Source organism: Pongo abelii, chromosome 3, assembly GCF_028885655.2.
Source record: "Pongo abelii isolate AG06213 chromosome 3, NHGRI_mPonAbe1-v2.0_pri, whole genome shotgun sequence".
Taxonomy (NCBI): Eukaryota; Metazoa; Chordata; class Mammalia; order Primates; family Hominidae; genus Pongo; species Pongo abelii.
In genome coordinates this window covers 110,255,747-110,281,830 of record NC_071988.2, presented here as the reverse complement: position 1 = coordinate 110,281,830, position 26,084 = coordinate 110,255,747, and the positions used below count along the sequence as shown (strand labels likewise).

The window sequence follows — 26,084 nt, the reverse complement described above, 5'->3', positions numbered from 1 at the left end:
TGTGAATTAATTATATTTTAAAAATATTGGCAGTGAATGTTAATAAAGAAGTGACGCGGGCCGGGCGCAGTGGCTCACGCCTGTAATCCCAGCACTCTGGGAGGCTGAAGCGGGTGGATCACGAGGTCAGGAAATCGAGACCATCCTGGCTAACACGGTGAAACCCGTCTCTACTAAAAATACAAAAAATTAGCCGGGCGTGGTGGCGGGTGCCTGTAGTCCCAGCTACTTGGGAGGCTGAGGCAGGAGAATGGCGTGAACCCAGGAGGCAGAGCTTGCAGTGAGCCGAGATTGCGCCACTGCACTCCAGCCTGGGCGACACAGTGAGACTCTGTCTCAAAAAAAAAAAGAAGTGACGTGACCAGGGGGTAGGTGTATATTAAGAAGACAAATCTGACTATGGTCCTATAGAATGGATTTTAGAACAGAATGACCAATAAGAAAAAAATTCTGTTTTACATTGTTTTTTATTATTATGTTAGTCTGATATTGGGCAGAGTTGCTTTTTATTCCTCCGTTTCACTGATACTACAGAGTGGTGATAGTGTACTTTTCACAAACTATCTTCTTCTCCAGTTAAAATTTTAGTCATTGCTGTTCATTTTTTTTCTTTTTGCTTTTAAGCTTGCATTAGAATGCAATTCTTTTTTTTATTATTATTATACTTTTAAGTTCTAGGGTACATATGCACAATGTGCAGGTTGGTTACATATGTATACCTGTGCCATGTTGGCGTGCTGCACCCATTAACTCGTCATTTACATTAGGTATTTCTCCTAATGCTATCCCTCCCCCAGCCACCCAGCCCACAACAGGCCCCGGTGTGTGATGTTCCCCACCCTATGTCCAAGTGTTCTCATTGTTCAGTTCTCACCTATGAGTGAGAACATGCAGTGTTTGGTTTTCTGTCCTTGCGATAGTTTGCTCAGAGTGATGGTTTCCAGCTTCACCCATGTCCCTACAAAGGACATGAATTCATCCTTTTTCATGGCTGCATAGTATTCCATGGTGTATATGTGCCACATTTTCTTAATCCAGTCTATCATTGTTGGACATTTGGGTTGTTTTCAAGTCTTTGTTGTTGTGAATAGTGCCACAATAAACATACGTGTGCAAGTATCTTTATAGTAGCATGATTTATAATCCTTTGGGTATATATCCAATAATGGGATCGCTGGGTCGAATGGTATTTCTAGTTCTAGATCCTTGAGGAATCACCACACTGTCTTCCACAGTGGCTGAACTAGTTTACACTCCCACCAACAGTGTAAAAGCATTCCTATTTCTCCACATTCTCTCCAGCACCTGTTGTTTCCTGACTTTTTAATGATCGCCATTCTGACTGGTGTGAGATGGTATCTCATTGTGGTTTTGATTTGCATTTCTCTGATGACCAGTGATGATGAGCATTTTTTCATCTGTCTGTTGGCTGCATAAATCTATTCTTTTGAGAAGTGTCTGTTATATCCTTTGCCCACTTTTTGATGGGGTTGTTTGATTTATTCTTGTAAATTTGTTTAAGTTCTTTGTAGATTCTGGATATTAGCTCTTTGTCAGATGAGTAGATTGCAAAAATTTTCTCCCATTCTGTAGGTTGCCTGTTCACTCTGATGATAGTTTCTTTTACTGTGCAGAAGATCTTTAGTTTAATTAGATCCCATTTGTCTATTTTGGCTTTTGTGGCCATTGCTTTTGGTGTTTTAGCCATGAAGTCTTTGCCCATGCCTATGTCCTGAATGGTATTGCCTAGATTTTCTTCTAGGGTTTTTATGGTTTTAGGTCTAACATTTAAGTCTTTAATCCATCTTGAATTAATTTTTGTGTAAGGTGTAAGGAAGGGATCCAGTTTCAGCTTCCTGCATATGGCTAGCCAGTTTTCCCAGCACCATTTGTTAAATAGGGAATCCTTTCCCCATTTCTTGTTTTTGTCAGGTTTGTCAAAGATCATATGGTTGTAGATGTGCAGTGTTATTTCTGAGGCCTCTGTTCTGTTCCATTGGTCTATATATCTGTTTTGGTACCAGTACCATGCTATTTTGGTTACTGTAGCCTTGTAGTATAGTTTGAAATCAGGTAGCATGATGCCTCCAGCTTTGTTCTTTTTGCTTAGGATTGTCTTGGCTATGCGGGTTCTTTCTTGGTTCCATATGAACTTTAAAGTAGTTTTTTCCAATTCTGTGAAGAAAGTCATTGGTAGGTTGATGGGGATGGCATTGAATCTATAAATTACCTTGGGCAGTATGGCCATTTTCACAATATTGATTCTTCCTATGCATGAGCATGGAATGTTCTTCCATTTGTTTGTGTCTTCTTTTATTTCATTCAGCAGTAATTTGTAGTTCTCCTTGAAGAGGTCCTTCACATCCCTTGTAAGTTGGATTCCTAGGTATTTTATTCTCTTTGAAGCAATTGTGAATGGGAGTTCACTCATGATTTGGCTCTCTGTCTGTTATTTGTGTATAGGGATGCTTGTGATTTTTGCACATTGATTTTGTATCCTGAGACTTTGCTGAAGTTTCTTATCAGCTTAAGGAGATTTTGGGCTGAGACAATGGGGTTTTCTAAATATACAGTCATGTCATCTGCAAACAGAGACACTTTGACTTCCTCTTTTCCTAATTGAATACCCTTTATTTTTTTCTCTTGCCTGATTGCCCTGGCCAGAACTTCCAACCCTATATTGAATAGGAGTAGTGAGAGAGGGCATCCCTGTCTTGTGCCAGTTTTCAAAGGGAATGCTTCCGTTTTTGGCCATTCAGTATAATATTGGCTGTGGGTTTGTCATAAATAGCTCTTATTATTTTGAGATATGTTCCATCAGTACCTAGTTTATTGAGAGTTTTTTTTAGCATGAAGCAGTGTTGAATTTTTTCGAAGGTCTTTTCTGCATCTATTGAGATAATCATATGGTTTTTGTTTTTGGTTCTGTTTATGTGATGGATTACGTTTGATTTGCATTTGTTGAACCAGCCTTGCATCCCAGGGATGAAGCCAACTTGATTTTGGTGGATAAGCTTTTTGATGTGCTGCTGGATTTGGTTTGCCAGTATTTTATTGAGGATTTTTGCGTCGACGTTCATCAAGGATATTGGTCTAAAATTCTCTTTTTTGTTGTTGTGTTTCTGCCAGGCTTTGGTATAAGGATGATGCTGGCCTCCTAAAATGAGTTAAGGAGGATTCCCTCTTTTTCTGTTGGAATAGTTTCAGAAGGAATGGTACCAGCTCCACTTTGTACCTCTGGAAGAATTCTGCCGTGAATCCATCTGGTCCTGGACTTTTTTTGGTTGGTAGGCTATTAATTATTGCCTCAATTTCAGAGGCTGTTATTGGTCTATTCAGCGATTCAACTTCTTCCTGGGTTAGTCTTGGGAGAGTGTATGTGTCCAGGAATTTATCCATTTCTTCTAGATATTCTAGTTTATTTGCCTAGAGGTATTTATAGTATTCTCTGATGGTAGTTTGTATTTCTGTGGGATCGGTGGTGATATCCCCTTTATAATTTTTTGTTGCGTCTATTTGATTCTTCTCTCTTTTCTTCTTTATTAGTCTTGCTAGCGGTCTGTCAATTTTGTTGATCTTTTCAAAAAACCAGCTCCCGGATTCATTGATTTTTTGAAAGGTTTTTTATGTCTATATCTCCTTTAGTTCTGCTCTGATCTTGGTTATTTCTTGCCTTCTGCTAGCTTTTGAATGTGTTTGCTCTTGCTTCTCTAGTTATTTTAATTGTGATGTTAGGGTGTCAATTTTAGATCTTTCCTGCTTTCTCTTATGGGCATTTAGTGCTATAAATTTCCCTCTACACACTGCTTTAAATGTGTCCCAGAGATCCTGGTATGTTGTGTCTTTGTTCTCATTGGTTTCAAAGAACGTCTTTATTTCTGCCTTCATTTCATTATTTGCCCAGTAGTCATTCAGGAGCAAGTTGTTCAGTTTCCATATAGGAGTGTGGTTGTGAGTGAGTTTTTAAATCCTGAGTTCTAATTTGATTGCACTGTGGTTTGAGAGACAGTTTGTTGTGATTTCTGTTCTTTTACATTTGCTGAGGAGTGCTTTACTTCCAACTATATGGTCAATTTTGGAATAAGTGTGATGTGGTGCTGAGAAGAATGTATATTCTGTTGATTTGAGGTGGAGAGTTCTGTAGATGTCTATTAGGTCTGCTTGGTGCAGAGCTGAGTTCAAGTCCTGGATATCCTTGTTAACCTTCCGTCTCATTGATCTGTCTGATATTCACAGTGGGGTGTTAAAAGTCTCCCATTATTATTGTGTGGGGGTCTACATCTCTTTGTAGGCATCTAAGGACTTGCTTTGTGAATCTGGCTGCTCCTGTATTGGGTGCATTTATATTTAGGATAGTTAACTCTTCTTGTTGAATTGATCCCTTTACCATTATGTAATGGCCTTCTTTGTCTCTTTTGATCTTTGTTTGTTTAAAGTCTGTTTTATCAGAGACTAGGATTGCAACCCCTGCTTTTATTGGCTTTCCATTTGCTTGGTAGATCTTCCTCCATCCCTTTATTTTGAGCCTATGTATGTCTCTGCAAGTGAGATGGGTCTACTGAATACAGCACACTGATGGGTCTTGACTCTTTATCCAATCTGTGTCTTTTAATTGAGGCATTTATCCTACTTACATTTAAGGTTAATATTGTTATGTGTGAATTTGATCCTGTCATTATGATGTTAGCTGGTTATTTTGCCTGTTAGTTGATGCAGTTTCTTCCTAGCGTCGATGGTCTTTACAATTTGGCATGTTTTTGCAGTGGCTGGTACTGGTTGTTCCTTTCCATGTTTAGTGCTTCCTTCAGGAGCTCTTGTAAGGCAGGCCTGGTGGTGACAAAATCTCTCAGCCTTTGCTTGTCTGTAGAGTATTTTATTTCTCCTTCACTTGTGAAGCTTAGTTTGGCTGGATATGAAATTCTGGGTTGAAAATTCTTTTCTTTAAGAATGTTGAATATTGGTCCCCACTCTCTTCTGGCTTGTAGAGTTTCTGTCGAGAGATCTGCTGTTAGTCTGATGGGCTTCCCTTTTTGGTAACCCGACCTTTCTCTCTGGCTGCCGTTAACATTTTTTCCTTCATTTCAACCTTGGTGAATCTGACAATTATGTGTTTTGGGGTTGCTCTTCTCGAGGAGTATCTTTGTAGTATTCTCTGTATTTCCTGAATTTGAATGTTGGCCTGCCTTGCTAGGCTGGGGAATTCTCCTGGATAATATCCTGAAGAGTGTTTTCCAGCTTGGTTCCATTCTCCCTGTCACTTTCAGGTACACCAATCAAATGTAGATTTGGTCTTTTCACATAGTCTCATATTTCTTGGAGGCTTTGTTTGTTTCTTTTTACTCTTTTTTCTCTAAACTTCTCTTCTTGCTTCATTTCATTCATTTGATCTTCCATCACTGATACCCTTTCTTCCAGTTGATCGAATCGGCTACTGAAGCTTGTGCATGCATCACATGGTTCTTGTGCCATGGTTTTCAGCTCCATCAGGTCCTTTAAGGTCTTCTCTACACTGTGTATTCTAGTTAGCCATTCATCTAATCTTTATTCAAGGATTTTAGCTTCCTTACGATGGGTCGAAACATCCTCCTTTAGCTCGAAGAAGTTTGTTATTACCGACCTTCTGAAGCCTACTTCTGTCAGTTCATCAAAGTCATTCTCCATCCAGCTTTGTTTCTTTGCTGCCAAGGAGCTGTGATCCTTTGGAGGAGAAGAGGCACTCTGGTTTTTAGAATTTTCAGCTTTTCTGCTCTGGTTTCTCCCCATCTTTGTGGTTCTATCTACCTTTAGTCTTTAATGATGGTGACCTATAAATGGGGTTTTGGTGTGGATGTCCTCATTGTTGATGTTGATGCTATTCCTTTCTGTTTGTTAGTTTTCCTTCTAACAGTCAGGTCCCTCAGCTGCAGGTCTGTTGGAGTTTGCTGGAGGTCCACTCCAACCTGTTTGCCTGGGTATCACCAGCGGAGGCTGCAGAACAGCAAATATTGCAGAACAGCAAATGTTGCTGCCTGATCCTTCCTCTGGAAGCTTCATCTCAGAGGGGCACCTGGCTGTATGAGGTGTCAGTTGCCCCCTACTGGGAGATGTCTCCCAGTTAGGCTACATGGGGTTCAGGGACCCACTTGAGGAGGCAATCTGTCTGTTCTCAGAGCTCAAACACCGTGCTAGAAGAATCACTGCTGTCTTCAGAGCTGTCAGACAGGGACGTTTAAGTCTGCAGAAGTTTCTGCTGCCTTTTGTTCAGCTGTGCCCTGCTCCCAGATGTAGAGTCTACAGAGGCAGGCTGTGTGGTAGGCTCCAACCAGTTCGAGCTTCCTGGCCACTTTGTTTACCTACTCAAGCCTCAGCAATGGCAGATGCCCCTCCCCCAGCCAGGCTTTCACCTTGCAGTTCGATCTCAGACGCTGCACTAGCGATGAGCAAGGCTCTGTGGGTGTGGGACCCCACCAAGCCAGGCGCGGGGTATAATCTCCTGGTGTGCCGTATGCTAAGACTGTTGGAAAAGTGCAGTATTAGGGCAGAGTGACCTGATTTTCCAGGTACAGTCTGTCACGGCTTTTCTTGGCTAGGAAAGGGAAATCCCCCAACCCCTTGCGCTTCCCTGGTGAGGCGATGCCCTGCCCTGCTTCAGCTCGCCCTCCATGGGCTGCACCGGCTGTCCAATGAGTCCCAGTGAGATGAACCAGGTACCTCAGTTGGAAATGCAGAAATCACCCGTCTTCTGCATCGATCACGCTGGGAGCTGCAGACCGGAGCTGTTCCTATTCAGCCATCTTGTTTTCACTCTTAGAATGCCCATTGCTGTTCATTTTTTTTTTTTTTTTTTTTTTTACAACAGAAATGTTTAGTTACTTTAAGGAAAAAGGAAGCACAGAGAAATAATGTGCTTTAGATCAAAGGCTCAGGGTAGTAACAAGTTGAATTTAAATTGCCAAAGTCTCAGCTTAAAGTTAATCTTGGATTTTGAAAGCTGACATAATTAGAGAGAATATAAATTACATAAATTAGGCATATTTTGTGATTGGTCCTATTTCATCTGGTCACATATTGATTTTGCTTGCATGTTCTGAATAATTTACCTTGTTAGTCCTTTTGTCTTTTCATGCAGTCTTGTCTGTTTTGATGATCTCTTTGTCATATCAGGCATTTAGTCTGAATTATTTTTTTCAGAATACATAATTGTCTATCACATGCCAGGTATTGAACTAGAATCCAAGAATTCAGATATTGAAGTTGATAGTTGATAGTTGAAGTTGATACATAGAATCTTCAGACTAGCAAGCAATGTAAACTAACATTCAAGTGTTTAGTTAGTAATTGTGTAAATTGCTTAGAAGGAAAGTAAAGTGCCCTGAGAGTATATAACAAGGATGCCTGATTTAAGCTGATACATCAGGGAAGGCCTCTTGAAGGAAGCTACCTTTCTTTTGAGACCAAAGCACGTGGGAGTAGTGAGGAATGGTAATATGCACATTTCCGATATTGTCACAGCATGTGATAAGGCCCTGGGACTGGATAACTGAAGGGAGGCCACTGCAGGAGGCTGAAGCCCAGCGAGAGAAGCAAAAGTACCTGCCTCCACAAAGGCTGGAGAAAGGCTGCCAAGAATTTGAGAACATCTCCAAAATGAAATGAAAAACCATTGACAAATTTTAAACAAGGACAACTGTAATTAAATTTCTGCTTAAAAATATAAATCTGGCTTCTGTATGGTGAATATAATCAGAAGAAGGCAAAAGTGGAAGTGAGAAAACCAATTACAAAGCAATTAGAGTTGTCCAGGCAATGATATATGAAAGGCTGGAATGGATGAAGGTGAAGTAGACTTGTTTGAGATAAAGATGACTCTCAGGTTCCTGGTATAGGTAACTAGCTGATTGGAGACCATATAGTCTAATGGTTTGAGTCCTAGCCCTGCTGTGTGCTCCATAACTTCTTTGTGCTTTAGTTTTACCATCTTCTAAATGTAGATGCTGATTGACGATCATGATTGAATTTACATTTGGAACTCAGAAGAGATGTCTGGACAAAGATAAAAATTAAGAATTATTGGTGTATGGATGGAATTTGGTGCATAAATGAGGGATCATAATCATCTCTGTAGTTCAATTAGCAAACTAAGGAAAGAATGTGCATGTTTATAGACATGTATAAATCTTGGTTTACAGGGTGCGGTGTGTCTAGGAAAATAGCAGGCAATGAACCTGCGGAAATAGTCTGGAGCCATTAATGTGAGACCAAAGAGTATGGATTATAGACTATAGGAGGTGAAAACCCACTGAACAGTTTTAATCAGGAGATAAGATCAGATCACCCCTGGCAAGAGAGAGAGTGGACTGAAAGGGAGACTAGTTAGGAAGCTATAATCCAAATGAGAAGTGGGAAGGGCCCAAACTAAAGTGATAGGTAGGGAAGGAAAGTAAACAGATAAAAGCTGGACTTGGTAAGTGGCAAGGAAACATAGAGAGATGACTTCCAGATCCAAGTGGGTGGATGGTTCATGCCTTCATCAAGGTGAGAACTAAAGGAAAGAGCACTTACTCAATGACTGGGAAGAGGATAAGTTTTTGGGGGCATGGAGTTTGTGAGATTTTAATATAATGTTGGGGCCTCTGCTCATGAAGTGCTAAGACCAGCATGAAAAATTTTTGTTTGGGTATTCATTATAGACTTTGACAAGGCAGATAAAGCACAGCAGCATATTTATTGATTAGAAATTAGCAAAAATGAAAGACTGCCTGCAGATCATCTTTTTTTTCAAGATCAGAAAACAGAGGCAAGTTTAGTATTGATATTTTAACATCGTTGGCAAAATCAATCTTACCTTCTCTGTTTGGAAACTCTAGAAGTGAGTTTCAGTACAATAAAATGTAATTATTTTCCTCGAAGTTTCAAAAAGCATTTCTAGTTTTTAATAACATTTCCATTGCATGTTGCCCTTTGAGCCACCACTTTTCTTTTCAATTAACTGTTGTGGTTAGTTTTTCTCCCCCTACATACCCATATCCTAAAGTTGGTATCTACCATTTCCCTAAATGTTTTTATATTTCTATCACATGTGCACAAATTTGTTGAAGTATCATACTGTACATATCCTTCTCCAACTTGCTTCATTCCCCTCAGTGTTTTTTTAAGACAGATCTATGTTGAAACATGCAAAATATAGTACAGTAGTCCTCATTAATTGTGGCTTCTATATTTGTGAATTTGCCTACTCGCTCAAATGTATTGGTAACCCCAAAGTCAATACTTACAGTCCTTTTGCAGTCATTTGTGAACATGCCAGGGGGCAAAAAAATTCGAGTAATGAGAAATGCATATTCTCAGCCGAGGTCAAATAAGGTGATGACCCGCCTTCTTGACAGCTGTCATCCTGTAAACAGGTGTCCTTTTTGTGTTCTATTTAGTCATGTTTTTTTACATGTTGTGCTTTCTGTTCATAATTTCCTCTTTAAAATGGTTCCCAAGTATATGCTGAAGGGCTGTCTAATGTTTCTAAAGCACAAGAAGGCTGTGATGTGACTTCCGGAGGGTAAGTGGAGGACAGGTGTTTAAGATAAGCTTTGTTCAGGCATGAGTTACAGCACTGTTATTTGTGCGTTTGGTGTTAATAAACCAACAAGTATATTAAATAAGGTGTATTTAAACACAGAAAGACACACAAAACAACATTATGTCTTGATCATTTGAGAAAAATGTGACCAGAGGCTCACAGGAACCTGTATTTCCTCTAGGGGCAATGATTCAGTATTTACTAATTCAGTGTTCATGGCAACTTTATAGAACATAACTACCACACATAATGAGAATCTACTGTATATTTACCTAACAGCTTTATGAGATTCTCTTCTATGACTATGCCACATGTATTTACCCTTTGCCCATATTTGGATTATGTTCAATTTTTAATTAAAAATAGTTTAAAACATTATATTAACATTTTATCAGGATATGTAGGTAGGAGTGAAATATTAAAGTCTCTACACATTTTCAGTAAGAGTGTATGTTGCCATATTTCTCTCTAAAGCATTCTATTTAGTGGTATTTTCACTAATAAAGTATAGAGGTTCCAACTGCTCTACAAACTATCAAGCATAGGGCACTATCAACCTTAAATATTTACCTACTTGATAGATGTGGATTGGTATTTCCTTGATTGGGATATAAAATGTTCCTGATTTCCATTGGAATTGAGGATTTTTTTTGTATTCTGGACTATGCATATTTGAAAAGTTAATTACATAGATACAGTTGGGTCAGATCTAATAATTTAAAATAAATAGAAAATTTTATGTGCAAGGTTGGCCCTTTGATGATTGTAAAAATAGAAGCAAAAGGGCCGGGCGCGGTCACTCACGCCTATAATCCCAGAACTTTGGGAGGCCAAGGCAGGCTGAACTTGAGGTCAGGAGTTCTAGACCAGCCTGGGCAACATGGCAAAACTCTGTCTCTACTAAAAATACAAAAATTAGGCCGGGCGCAGTGGCTCACGCTTGTAAAAAATCCCAGCACTTTGGGAGGTTGAGATGGGTGGATCACGAGGTCAGGAGTTCAAGACCAGCCTGACCAGCCTGGCCAACATGGCAAAACCCTGTCTCTACTAAAAATACAAAAACTAGCTGGCCGTGGTGGCAGGCACCTGTAATCCCAGCTACTCGGGAGGCTGAGGCAGGAGAACGCTTGAACCCAGGTGGCAGAGGTTTCAGTGAGCCAAGATCATGCCATTACACTCCAGCCAGGGCGATAAGAGCAAGATTCCATCTCAAAAAAAATATGTATACAAAAATTAGCGGGACATGGTGGCTCGTGCCTGTAATCCCAGCTACTTGGGAGGCTGATGCATGAAAATCGCTTGAACCCAAGAGGCGGACTGTGCCACTGCACTCCAGCCTAAGCAACAGAGTGAGACTCTGTCTCAAAAAAAAAAAGAAAGAAAAAGAGAGAGAGGCAAAGGAAAAAGTTAAAAGAAATGAATGATGTTAGAATTTGGGTGAGCACAAAGTGGCCCACAAGCCAAATCCAGCGTAGCATCTATTTTTGTCAGTAGTTTTGTAGGAACACAGCCTTGCCCATTTGTTTATATATTGTCTATGGCTACTTTCATGCTGCCCACGGCAGAGCTGAGTAGTTGCAAAAGTGACCATGTAATCCATGAACCCTAAATATTTACTATCTGGCCCTTTACAGAAAAAGTTTGCCAGCTCCTAATGTAGGAGCATAAGTGCCGTAGATTGATGTAAACATCTGAGTTTTTATCATCATTATTCAATATCATGATTTGCTGTTACCGTTACTAGACACTAAAACTGAGAACTTACATGGTTGAAATTATTTTGTATTCTTTTGGGCCTATTTTACAACTATGTTGTCATTTTAAAATTTACATATTAGCTATAAGGTATAAACTATTTACTATCTGCAAGCAGATGAATTTATTTTACTTCAAAATTATATTCCTGATTGTTTAATATTTTGCTTTTTTAAATAATTGTGCCTAACTGACCAACACTATGCTTAAAATTCCTTTAATTAAGAAATCACACTGGTTCTTCCTTTACATTTCCATCTAATGAGTCACTTTTAGAGTGAATCATTTCTCAATATGGCTTTTTCTGAGATATAGGCTAAGGCAAAAATAATAACAGACGATGTAAATAGGAAAAATAAATTTTCAAAAATTTACTACAATTTTTATCAGTGTTTCTTCTGCTTTTATTTTGTTTTTGACTTATATTTGCTTAATCCATGTAAATATGTCCCAAGGAATCCAATTATATTTTTTCGCAGATACTTTCTTTTTCCTCTTGGAGTGGCTGTAAGTGAAAATTTTTCCTGATATTTTTCACAAGTTGTTGATTACTCCTTTGAAATACCCTGTGATGCTCTGTAGTCACTTAATAGCTAGATATATTTGGGAGAATATACTAGGTTTTATGCCTGGAGACTTAGTAGTTACCACCCTTCCATTTAACTACTTACACTTATGAATGACAGAGAAAGGGACATTTTGTTCGTTTGTTTGTTTTTAAGAAAAGCTCTATTAAAAATAGCACATGCTCATAAAGCAGAGCACAAAATCATAGGTAACTCCTTGTTAAAAGATCACAAATGGCCGGGCATGGTGGCTTATGCCTGTAATCTCAGCACTTTAGGAGGCTGAGGCAGGCAGATCATGAGGTCAGGAGATGGAGACCATCCTGGCAAACATGGTGAAACCCCGTCTCTACTAAAATACAAAAAATTAGCCGGGTGTGGTGGCACGTGCCTGTAGTCCCAGCTACTCAGGAGGCTGAGGGAGGAGAATAGCTTGAACCTGGGAGGTGGAGCTTGCAGTGAGCCGAGATCGCGCCACTTCACTCCAGGCTGGTGACAGAGCAAGACTCTGTCTCAAAAATAAATAAATAAATAAGATCACAAACACAATGAAATGCTAGCAATCATCTTGATTTAATAACTCTGAAAGAAAGGTTTTATTTAGAGAAGGGTTAAAGAAATTTATTTGAAGTTCCACCAACATCCACATCTACCTGTCAAACACTAATCTTGTAAATGACTCTTTGGAACCTTTCCTGGCATCCTTCTCCCTGATTGGAAAGGATCACTTCTATTGTGGTCCATATCAATATAGCATTCCTTTGACTACTTCTCTTTTTACCTTTCAGTAGAGTATAAGCTCTTTCAGAATAGGGTTGTAAGGTGTTCACCTTTGCGTATCTAGATTCTAACATATTGACTGACTGTTGAATGAATGAATGATTTATTCTTCCTCTTGAATTCTATTATCGCAATATATTCCAATTTTTTTGTTTACTTTTTGATTGTAAAGACAACCCTGTTTGATTATCTTCTTCAGATTTACAGTTTGAATTCTGAGAACATCATGAAAGTTTGAATTTGAACTTGTTTGTTTTCTGCTTCATGTGAAATCCTTTAAGTGGAAACTTACCCTGATGACTCTATCCAGGCCTTTATTTATTCATCTTGTTATCAGGAAGCTCACATCCCTTTATCCCATTAAAAGAAAAAAAACATAAACAAAACTCTTCTTTCTACATCCTCCCAACACTTCTGACACCAAATGTGTGAGTTTTGCATACCAAGCAATTCTCCAATTATCTGCAGACAAGAACTGGGTGTCTGACAATTTAACTCAGTTTTGGCACTAACTGCCTGGCATTAGCATAGTCCCCGCAAGTCAAATGCCACAAGACTGTCCCCAATTTCAGATGTAAGTCCCAGGTTGTGACTTAAACTTCTGACAAACTGGCTATAAATCAGGGGTTCCATGGCCCCAACTTCAGGTTTGATAATTTGCTAGAACAGTTCACAGAACTTAGAAAAGCGCCCTAGCTATACTTACCAGTTTATTTTAAAGGATACAACTCAGGAACAGCCAAATGAAAGAGATGCTTAGGACATGGTATGGGGGAGGGCACAGAGCTTCAGTGCCCCTTCTGGGCACACCACCCTCGCAGCACCTCCATGTGTTCACCAACCTGGAAGCTCTCCAAAGCCCATTGTTTAGGCTTTTTATGGAGGTTCCATTAGGTGGGCATGATTAATTAAAGCATTGGTCATTGGTGATTGAATTCTGTCTCCAGCCCCTTTCCCCTCTCTACAGGCTGTAAGTTCCCACCCTCTAATCACATGGTTAGTTCCTCTGGCAGCCAGTCCTCATCCTGAAGCTTTCTAGCGGTTTTCAGCCTCAAATCATCTCATTAATATGCAAAAAGGTACTCATCACTGGACAGTCCAAGGGTTTTAGAAGATCTTATATCAGGAACCAGGGACTAAGACCAAATATATACATATATATATATATATATATATATATATATATATGTATATATTTGTCGCGCCCATCTTTTCTTTGGCTAAATGAAGGAAGAAAAAATAAAAAAGGAAAGAAAAACATAGTTTTTTTTTTCCTCATGATGTCCCAGTCAGAAGTCTCTCTTAATGACTATATTATTTACGTAGAATGATAAAGACTGCTAACTAGCCTGGCAACTCATGGATCTGCCCAAACTTCCTTATACGTTTTATTATTGTTTATTTATTTTTACACATAAAAAAGTGGTTCGTAATACGTGTACACTAACTGTGGGCATCGGGACAGAAGAAGGAGGCATATGAGCACTGAGAAAGCAACTAATAATTGTCCATTACACAAGATCTCTTTAGTGAGCATCAAAGTTAGAAGATGAAAGGTATGTATGTAATCCAGGGCCTTATATTTTATCAACAAAGATTAGTGTTTGGGAGAATTTCAGTCCAAAAACTGAGCCTAGTTTTTTCTCCACATCATGGACATAATAACTGTTATAAAATGCTTTGTTGCCTACTGAATAACAAATAAAGGTCAAACCCTTTAGCATGGTATACATTGCCTTTAACAGTCTGAGTCCAGCCCAACCTTCTAGTCCCAACTCTTGCCACCATCTCTTTATATCCTTCCATGCCCACTCATTTCAGATTTCTTATTTTATGCCTTTGCTCCCTCTGTTTTCATTATCTGGAAGCCTTCGCTCCTCACCTCTATCTGCCTACAGCAGAATTAGTGGTGTACCTTATGTGTATTCTCAAATAACATTGTATATATACATTATATAAAAATACATTATACAGTCATTACTTAACACCTATAAGTTTTTCCTAACATTTATCATAGCTCATATGTATATATTCATGCAATTACATGATTAATGTTTGTCTTCCCCACTAGACTACAAGCTCTAGAGTGCAGAAATCAAGTCTAATTTAGTCTCTCTTGTATCCTTAGTATTCACAGGTAGTAAGTGCTCCATAAATATCTGTTGCTATTGAATGTTTTTAAAAATATGAGAGACAGTGTGAAATAGTAGTTAAGATTGCTGTTTCTGTTACCAGATTGCCACAAGTCAAATCCTAGATTCATCACTTACTATCTATGTGACTTTGGGCAGGCTCCTTAAATTTTCTATATCTCTGTTCTACCACCTTTAAAATGGAAATAGTAGTACCTATTTCATAGGGTTTTTAAAATTGAAAATGAGAATAGATAGATAGATAGATAATGTTTAAATATTATGCCTACCATATAGTAAGCACTCAACAGTTAGCTATTATTGCAATTATGCTTATTACTGGAGGTAGGAGTCCATGTGCCTGTTTTCTTGCTAGACTATCTACTTCTTTAAGACTACAGCCAGCATCATTAACGATGTCAGGGCCTAGTCCGAGGCTCAGCATGTGATAGTCATTTGGTAAATGCTTATTAAATTGTTGTTGAATTTGAAGAATGCTATTTAAGAATAAACCACTAGGATAGTTTGATAATGACTTGCCTTCCCAAGTTCCACAGTCTTTATTATTTTATTAATTATGAAAATTAATAACTCTCACTTCTGTCATTTATTATGTGCCCAGTCTATTCCAGGCACTAATGATACATGGATTCTTTCTTTTAGTTTTTTTTTTTTTTTTTTTTTGAGATGGAGTCTTTCTCTGTTGCCCAGACTGGAGTGCAGTGGCATGATCTTGGCTCATTGCAACCTTTGCCTCCTGGATCCAAGCAATTTTCCTGCCTCAGCCTCCTGAGTAGCTGGGATTACAGGCATGCACGACCATGCTCGGCTAATTTTTGTATTTTTAGTAGAGATGGGGTTTTGCCATGTTGACCAGGCTGGTCACAAACTCCTGACCTCAGGTGATTCGCACGCCTCAGACTCCCAAAGATGTCGTTTAATTTTTATAATACCTTGTGAGGTGTAGGTTTTTCATTATACAGATGAGGCAGCTGAGCCTCAGAGAAGTTAAGGGACTTACTCCACATCATGCAGCTGGCAATGGAGAAAAAGAGAGTTTAAAGCCAATTTCTCCCTATAAATGAATATGTTATAAAATAAAGTGTTCACCTATATGTATGACAACAGAAACGGCTTTAGTTCATTGAGAATGCACATTTTGTAAAATAACTGGTAATGCCTCATGGCCTTGTCACAATGAGCGGCGCCCTAATGGAGGAACCCTCAGTGACTCTTGGCCTTACAATTTCCAGCTGGCTTTGTGGACAGGGTTCATTAGTCTCAGAGTTTGGCAAAAGGAGCGTAAAACATTCCATCAGCTTCCCTTGTTTATAGTAGGGCCTACATTAAAAGAAAGCTTGGATTAGGAATAAATGGCATTTGTTTTATCCCTTTAATCATTTTCTGGCGTCATGCTCACAGTACACATTCACAAATACACACAGATACAAATGTGCTGTCCTGTTCCCCAAAACAGCACCTTCAGAAGAACCTTTCAATCCAACATCCCTTCACTATTATTGAGGGAATGTGGGAGGTGCTTCTTCCCCACAACCCAAATGTACCTTCACTTGTGGATATATCATAGAAATGCAAACAGATCACCAGATAATTACTATTCACAATCATAGACGAAAGAATGATTTCTAGAAGTTTTCCAGAAGAAGCAGCTCAACTACTGCTGAACAGTGTAAGTCTTACAGCACAGAATCCTGAGTATTCTCATCCTTCCCTGGGGCGTTAATGCTCATTCTTGGGAGAAACCTGGGCTGCTTAATTTTTCCCCATAATATTTATGCTAGAAGAGTGAGATAACATTTTAAGAACACATTAATCAGGTTTTCATGTTTAATTAGTGCTTTGATGAACTTATTTAATGAGTACTCAGAAGAACACAATGCAATTATTTTTTGAACGTATTATTTTTGCTCCACTTAAGTATAAAGAAACCTGTAAGGAAAAACTAGCTATAGCTTTATAATATATGATTTATAAGTACATTGCATCAGCTGTTTGTTTGAGGCGGCAAGGGAGGGGGAAAGAAGCAACAAAGGAATTACTGAATTTGTTTTTATAAGGAAAATATTATTTTGAATATTCATTAATTGCCTCTTCTGTGTTGAAGACTTACAGGCAGGAGATACAAAAATGAAAAAGACACACTTGGAAATCACTCACTCTAATAAGGACAACATGTGGAAACAAGCTATTACAGCACCAGAATAAAGAAGCTAATAGTGTCTGCTACCTTAAAATCCCAGCCCCCTCTAAAAACAGCACTATACCCACTCCTTGCCTATCTTAGTAGCTGGATGCAGCTGGTGAAACCCACACAACTAAGCTGAGGTCCTGGTCTAAGGACATGACTCTCAACCTCAAAAGGGCCCTCATGCTGGCAGTCCTGCTCCTTCCCCTCAAGCCCTTCATGCTTCCTCTCTTGTAAGCACCTCCTTCATACATTCTCCTTGGCCATTATGCCTCCAGCATCACTTCCTTCACTCCTTCACACTCAGAGGATGACCTCACTTGCTGTTTCACTGAGAACATCAAGAGACAGCATCCACCTGCTCCCACCCTCGTATCCCTCCACCACCTGCCTCTGGGCCCACAGTGTTCTTCCTTCTTTCTTCCCATCTCCTGGACGGCCTGAGAGTCCTGACTAAGATTGGCTCCTCCCCTGTGTGCATGATCCCATCCCGTCTCACCCACTCAAGAACTCTCTCCCCCAATTTTTCCTCCTTCCTCCTCCCTCTCCTGGGTCACCAGTTTGATGTCTGTCTACTGAATCATTCCCATTTGCATAGAAATATGCTATAATGTTTTCCATCTTATTTGAAAAGAAAAACAACCCTCCTTTGACTCTTCAGCCCTCTTTAGCAATCGCCTCTTTCCTCTGCTATTCTTCACAGCAGGACTGCTCGAAAGAATTACATAAGCTCTCCTTCGAAAATGGAGAAAGAAAAAAAAGAATTATTTAAGCTCTGTGTTTTCACTTCCTCTTTTTTTGCCTGGAACCCACTCTAATCAATCCCTCCTACAAAATGAAACAGCACATTGCCAAATTCAGTGGTCAGTTCTCAGATTTCATTATTCGCCCTGTCAGCGGCGTTTGACACACTTGATCTCTCCTTCCTCTTTGTTGTGACAGCTTTATTGAGATATAATTTATATACTGTAAAACTCACCCTTTTAAGGTTACAATTCAGTGGTTTTTCATATATTTACAAAGTTATGCAACCATCAACAATATCTAATTTCAGAACGTTTCATTACCCTCAAAAGAAACCCCATACCCGTTTGCAGTTACTTCCCCTCCTCCATCCCCTGCCAGCCACTAATCTATTTTTCGTCTCTCTGGATTTGCATGTTCTAGACATTTCCTGCCAATGGAATTATACAATATGTGTCCTTTTGTTTCTGCCTTCTTTCACTTGGCATAATGTTTTCAGGATTCATCTATGCTCTATCATGTACTTCACTCCTTTCATGACTGATCGTATTCCAACCTACAGATATACCACATTTTGCTTATCCATATGTCAATTGATGGACATTTGAGTTGTTTCTACTTTTTGGCTACCATGAGTAATGCAGCTGTGAACATTAATATACAAAATGAAATGTTTTACTGCTAAATTTTATGTAACAGAATGAAAATTTGTTAAAGTCTTCTACCTTAATTCCTACACTGCTCAGTTTAAATGATTACTTTTTGACTGAATTTTTTCCTGATAAAAGACTTAAAGTCAGAGAATTGAACAAATAACTTTGTAAAATAGCAGATGGAACTGTGTCAAAATTAATAAGCAACCTCACCCTACTACCATGTACAGATTTACCCGAGTAGCTTCTAAAAGGTGAGGCTTCCTTGAGCCCAAGTCTGAGGACAGATGGCTCTACCATGGGGCCATATAGTTAGAGCCAATGTAGTTTCTTGACTCATAGTCATGCATTAATAATTCTTTTACTCTATAAATTCAGATTCTTGTGATCTCTGTACCGTCACTATTTTTAAGTGGCAGATTTTGAAACTGAATATAAATGAAAGTTCTAAAATAAGAGCAATGTTTACACAATAGAATTAATATGTTTTATAGTATCAGCTGATTGTTAACATTTCAGTGTTTCTAGGAAGAAAGTAGATGCTATTATTTAGTTTCTTAGTCATTATACAAACATTTAATGGTCACCTACTGTTTGCTAAGTGCTATTCTATGAGGCAGGGCTATAGCAGTTAACAAAACCCACAAACATTTCTGCTGGAATGGTACTTCCCAGTTTACAGAAGAGAGAGGAGCTAAGAGGGGCAGAGTTGAGGAAAACAAAGAACTAAGGAGTGTTACTTGCTTGGGCCACACTGTGAACCTGTAATTGATTTGATCTCTTATATTTCAAGATAAGCTTTTTTTTTTGAGACAGAATCTTGCTATGTTGCCCAGGCTGGAGTGCAGTGGCACGATCTTCACTCACTGCAACCTCTGCCTCCCAGGTTCAAGCAATTCTCCTGCCTCAGCCACCTGAGTAGCTGGTATTGCAGGCATGCGCCACCATACCTGGCTAATTTTTTTATTTTTAGTACTGACAGGGTTTCACCATGTTGGCCAGGCTGGTCTCGAACTCCTGGCCTCAAGTGATCCACCCACCTTGGCCTCCCAAAGTGCTGGAATTACAGAGGTGAGCCACCACGCTTGGCCTCAACATAAACTTTTTGAAAAGTATAAAATTTCTTTTTTCTCATATATGAGTGATTTTTCTAACAAAGTTAAATTGAGTTATGCTGAAATACAGAATACAGACTTGCTCTAAAACTTGGATCAAGATGAGATTTTAATTAGTTATAACTTTGTTTAACATTGTCCCATTTTTACTATTATAAAAAAAGATAAGCATGTGTAAGAAACTACTCCCCTCCTAAAAATATATATTCCCTAAAGCATGTTAATAATTTTCTCAGAAAAAAATGGAACATTAATTAGCTAGCACTGTGGCTGGCACAGAAGAGATTCATTAAATTATCTATGAGGAGAGTAGCAGCAGTTTAGTAAACAAATCTCTTTTTTGGAAAGCTAAATGAAAGTTTTTTTAAGCAAAAACAAAGGCTTTTTTATGACTTGGAGTTTTTGTGGTCTTTAAATTAAAACTATGTATCTTTTTTTTTTGCAAATTCAGAACTAAGCATCTCTTTTCTGGTACTTTGTTATTTCACATTTCTTCTTATGAAGATTATGAGTTTGACGAACATGAAAGAGAGGCAAGAAGCTTTGCCATCTTCCATACAAGTGACAGGTGGAGGAGAGAAAAGGCCAAAGATAATGAGGAGGACTAGTTAACTTTCTTTAGAAAGTCTAAGTGTTAAAAATTAGTGCTACTCCTTTTGTCCTTCGATCTCAATCTTTCATAATCATTTCAGCCTTGAATATAATTTTCTGTCCTTTTCTAATCACTTCTCAAAGTACCTGATGAAGAATATAGAGTCCGTGAAAAGAACACAGGTAGAGTTTGGGTTTTTTGGGTTTTTTTGATTTTTTGTTTGTTTGTTTGTTTGTTTTGGAGGTGGGGATGTTGAGACAGGGTCTCACTCTGTCACACAGATGAGAGTGCAGTGCCATGGTCACAGCTCACTGCAGCCTCAACCTCCTGGGCTCAAGCCATTCTCCCACCTCAGCTTCCCAAGTAGTTGGGACTACAGGTGGACTCTACAAGGCCTGGCTATTTTTTTTAAAAAAACATTATTTTGTAGAGACAGGGTCTCACTATGTCGCTGAGGCTTGTCTCGACCTCCTGGTCTCAAGCAATGCCCCCATCTTGGCCTCCCAAAGTGCTAGGATTACAGGTGTGAGCCACCATGCCCAGTCCACACTTAGAGTTTTTGTACTTTCAAAATGCCAGCACAGCAGCTGAACAGTGCTTAGGGTGACTCCTAAGACTAAACTATCAGTTTATTATGCCTAAGCTTTTAAAAATTACTTACTAACAATACTGTCTCATAATAGCTTACTAAATTATTAATTTTAAATTTTCCTCCAGTTGACTCACAAGCACATTACTTTTCTGGGAAGAAACTTTTAAGTGGAGAAACCTTCTACTCCTCCACAAGGGAAAGAAGCTGTCCAGTAAACGAAATCCCTCCTGCTTCATGTCCACTTAGCATGGCAGATAATTTGTACTCTACACTCTCCCATGGAACAGAGAGCCTATACTTACAGCTTACTGTTGTATCATCACAGTTATATGAGGGCAATATATAAAAATTAAGACTGAGGCATGATATTTTAATGTCTTTTTTATTTTCATTCACATTAATTTATCAGGGTGAATTAGTGCCTGGTATCACATAATTTTTTTTTTTTTGGTGATGGGTTCCTTATTCAATTTTTAAAGATTAGACCATCTTAAAATATTTTTAGTGTTGACTGTGACAATTTGTTTTCTGACTTTCAAAACAAATTATGTGTGTTTTAAGTATGATGACCCTAGTTTTATTGGAGGTATATATCTACCTCCTTTTGCATTTTTATTTGCTAAACTGGCTCATACTATATGTCATAAAAAGTACTTTACTATCTTATTTAAAACCTTGTAAGTATTTTAATGGCTGAGTAATCCTTTATCATGTGGATATGCCATAATTTACGTATGATAGTAATTTGGTTATTTAGAATGCTTACATTTTCATTCTATTATAAATAAAAATATGATGAACATATCTTCCATCTAGTTTTGTCCTCAAATTCGATTTCTTTTCCTAAGGCTATGTTTCTAGAATGCTTCAACAGGTGCCAGAGAAATAAATTGAAAGAAAAGAAAAATTTAACTTATAATACCCAAAAAAGAAAAAAGAAAATGGTTGCATTATGGTAGGTAGTATGACTTTCATTTAAAATGCCATTTATTCTTGCAATTCCAACATTTAACATGTAGCCAAGTATATAGACCAGTGGTTAAGCCCAGGTACTGAGGCCTATCTGGGTTCTGATGGTAACTCTGCCACTTACTCATTGGAACAAATGAAATTTTTTGTGCCTCAGTTTCCTCATCTTTCAAATGATAATAATAACAGCTCTTGACTCCTTGGGTGCTTGTGAGAATTAAATGGGTTGGTTTATGTAAATCTCTTGGAACCATGCCTGGCACAGAATAAGTGCTCAGTAAATATTAATTATAACAGCAGCAGCACCAAGATTTAAGAGAATGTTTTCTAATTTTACTGTCTCAAAGAACATTCCTTTGTTTTTATTCCCATGGCATGTTAAATACTAAAGTACCTTAAAAATGCCACAATTAGAGCTACTGCACACCTGCAGATACATGCATGGAATGTACTCTTTTTGAGATTCCTGGAATTGTTTGTATTTTAATTGTACACATAAATCACACAGCATATACCTAGATCTTTATCTCAAATAGCCAGTGGCAGAATTCTTATGAGCAAAGTGTTCATCATAGGTGGTTTGGGGGATTTTATAGTTTTTACCTTCACATACAAAAGTTACTAAATGATCAAATAAATGAAGAAATGACTAAAAGAAAGAAGCAAAGTGTGGTGTGAACTAGTGGATGTCAGTTATAACTACAGTGGAAAGAGAAAGCTGGCCTCCCCAGTCTGTATCCCCAACCCTTGGCCATTTTCCTGCTTCAGCCACATGTTATGAGAGAGGCTGCAGGTACGTCTCTCCAGCACATTCACTCCATTTATTACAGTAAGACTGTTGGCGCGATTTGGAGTCCCTGACCAGCAGGGCTTGCCTGAGCCTCATGGAGCCACTAGCAACTCTTGCCGAGATAAGGTGGGTCTAAATGGCCTCCTGGGCCCACTTCTTGTCTGTCTTCCCCTCACTTAGAATATGTTTCATAAAAGCATGGAGTTTTCTTTTATATTAGTCAGAGTTCACTAGAGGGACAGAACCAATAGGATAGATGTTTATTATGAAGAGGAGTTTGTTAGGAGAATTGACTCACACAATCACAAGGTGAAGTCCCACAAAAGGCTGTCTGCAAGCTAAGGAGCCTGGAAGCCAGTCTGAGTCCCAAAACCTCAAAAGTAGGGAAGCCGATAGTGGAGCCTTCAATCTTTGGCCAAAGGCCCAAGAGCCCCTGGCAAACAACTGGTGTAAGTCCAAGAGTCCAAAAGCTGAAGAACTTGGAGTCCGATATTCAAGGGCAGGAAGCATCTACCACAGGAGAAAGATGGAGGCTAGAAGACTCAGCCAGTCTAGTCATTGCACGTTCCTCTGCCTGCTTTTATCCTAGCTGAGCTGGCAGCTGGCTAGATGGTGCCCACCCAGACTGAGGCTGGGTCTGCTCCTCCCAGTCCACTGACTCAAATGGAGTCCACTGACTCACAGACACACCCAGGAACGATACTTTGCATCCTTCAATCAAGTTGACACTCAATATTAACCATCACAGTCTCCTTATTTTAACACCGTGAAATGTTGTCAAACAACTGTCCTTGTGCTTGCTTTAATATGGGCAGGGAACTAAGTCTAAATGTGAGATTTTTGGCTAATTAGTTTGAAATCTTACTGCATTTTCAGTGTTTTTATTGATTTTTCATGTCTACTCTTATGAAAAATAATCACATGCAAAAGGAGCTCCTTAATGAAATATATAATAGCATATATTTTTACTTTCATGTTCTTGCTATTGATGTTTTTTAAAAAAAGTATTCTTAGTATTCTTGAAAATTGCTAAAAGAGTAGATTTTAAGTTTTCTCACCACAAAAAATGTATGTGAGGTAATACATATGTTAATTATCTGTTTAGCTGTTCCACGGTGTATACATATTTCAGAACAACATGTTGTACAGGATGAATATATATAATTTTGTCAATAAAAAAGTCAGTCTTGGCAAATATGGACTACAGAAATGTTTTTGTAAGTTTATAATATTTAAAAATTTTTTCCTTGCTTTCCTGATTTTATGAGCTTAAGAATGCTCTACAAAGAAATGTCATGAAAAATTCATTGGCAGTCACCAGATTTGGGCAAATATATATTTATATTTGCAACAATTTTTGTTTTGCAATTTATATTTGCAACAATAATAATAAAACCTAGCTTTTATTGAGTGTTCACTTCGCTCTATCCTAAATATACCTTTTTGCCAAATTATGTTCATATATTTTGTTTGTGTGTGTTGTTTGGTTTTGTAAATTAATGTTATTTTTAATTGACAAGTCATAATTGTACATATTTCTTCATATATTGTTTTTATATAATCTTCATAGAGGCATGAATTCATTCAATATTTATGTTCATAATTATTCCCATATTACTTTTAAAAATTATCTGTTTTATTGACTATCCTCCAGAATAGTCAATGTCTTAAGAATACCTTGTGGTTGACAAGTGGATTGTCTCACAAGAAGTATTTACTAATAGATCCAAAACTTTGTTAGACTTTATGGTAAAAATGTTAATAAGAAGAATAAAAGCAAGGAGAGAGAAAGAGATAAACAATAGGAGGAGACTATAATCTCTATTTGCAGAGAACCCATTGAGACCATATGACCTAGAAACATGAGAAAACTCAGATTAAAGTGTCAGGCAATGTGTAATCAAGGGTAGACTATGTGGTAGTGTGTTATGGAAATTCAGAGTTGGGATAGGTCATTAAGACCTGAAGTTAAGTCCAGACGCCGTGGCTCATGTAATCCCAGCACTTTGGGAGGCCGCCGAGGTGGGCAGATAACTTGAAGTCAGGAGTTTGAGACCGGCCAGGCCAACATGGTGAAACCACGTCCCTACAAAAAATACAAAAATTACCCTGGCTTGGTAGTGCATGCCTGTAATCCCACCTACTCAGGAGGCTGAACCCAGGAGGTGGAGGTTGCAGTGAGCCAAGATCACGCCACTGCGCTACAGCAACCTGGGTGACAGAGCGAGACTCTGTCTCAAAAAAAAAAAAAAAAAAAAAAAGAAGACCTGAAGTTAATTAGAGAAAGTCCACTGGAGTTATCTCAGCCTCAAAGGAAGTTAGGATTGGTTTGGTTTTAAGCAGTTGAGTGGCCAGCGATGAGCACATGACATTCCAGATGTAAGGACAAGCATGGGAAAAATCCTAGAGACAAGAAAAAGCTTCCAGTGTACCAAATACAATTGATCTGAGGTTTCTAATTTTTCCTACAATTTTGGCATAATATTTTTTACATTTTAAAGGAAAAGAATATTGATTGTATTCATATTCATTCTGATCTAAAATAAGAGAACATGAAGGTATTTTGGTGGCTAGAGGGAACATAACTTCAGACACAGTCTGAGAAGTCAGTACCCCCAGGATTCATTTGGGACATGTGTTGCCTATGCATTCCAAGATAAAAGAAAACTAAAAAGCTTGTGTTTTTCCTATTTATTACCTTAATCAAAATTTTATTAGATCTTACTTTGCCCTACAAAAGAGGGCTACAATAGAAACCATCAGCAAATGTGTGTTTTGCTTATTGGTAGTAAATATTTCTGAATACCTTTCAGACACTGGCATCCTTTATTCCAGTGGTTCTTAGCTCTTTTTTTTCCTGCCTCTTTCCAACTATTTTTTATTTCCTTCAATCCAAGTTGCTGGTCTGACATACTCCCATATCATTTCTCATTATGTAGAATGATTATTCTAAGGAGGGGTGGGCCTGGGGAAGATTTCTGTCAGAATAGAAATCTTCTTGGTAGGGTATGGGGTATATAAGGTTTGAATGTTCTCCTTGGAAATATTTGTATCTCCCCTTCCCTGTGCCCTTTGCTATATCATTTTTATATGTAGTTTAAATTTAATTTTTCACTTGATATTTTTCTGGGGTGTTATAAATTGGATTATTGCAAAATTGGAATAAATTGTCTTTTTTCAAAAACTTAATTTGAAAGGCTTTAACATTTATCTAGCTCTCCCCCACCCCTCTTTTTTTTCCTTCTAGATCCCAAAATCCAGGAGTGAGGGATCTATTCAGGCCCACAGAGTACTGCAACCAGAGCTATGTGATGGCATTCCTCAGCTCAGCTTGCGGCTAAGTCGTAGAAAATCCTGCTTGGAAGACATGAATTCAGCAGAGGATGCTATCAGTGCCAAGTTGGTACCCAGGTTGGCATGTTTTCTTTATCTACACAATCCATATTGCATTATCCGCTCTTATGTTTAGGCCCACATATGTAGATATTTCTGCATTGATCTACCACTGGAGTTTACAGGACATAGATCAGTAAACATATTTAAATTCACTCTATGTTTTGAGAATTTTCTGACTAATAGTTCTTATCACAGAAGCATTCTAATTGTTTTGTTTTCCAGATTGAAACAAGTGATTTAA

General features: G+C 38.4%; 1 protein-coding gene across 20 annotated transcripts in view; it reads left to right on the top strand.

The window, feature by feature from the left end:
- The window catches only part of FAM13A (family with sequence similarity 13 member A), a 331,498-nt gene that overhangs the window by 181,279 nt on the left and 124,135 nt on the right, over positions 1-26,084 (top strand). For all 20 annotated transcript variants that reach the window (XM_063723517.1, XM_063723518.1, XM_063723520.1 and 17 more), the window contains one exon: positions 25,695-25,858. In XM_063723517.1, coding sequence (XP_063579587.1) covers positions 25,695-25,858 — 164 coding nt within the window. The remainder of the gene's footprint in view (positions 1-25,694; positions 25,859-26,084) is intronic.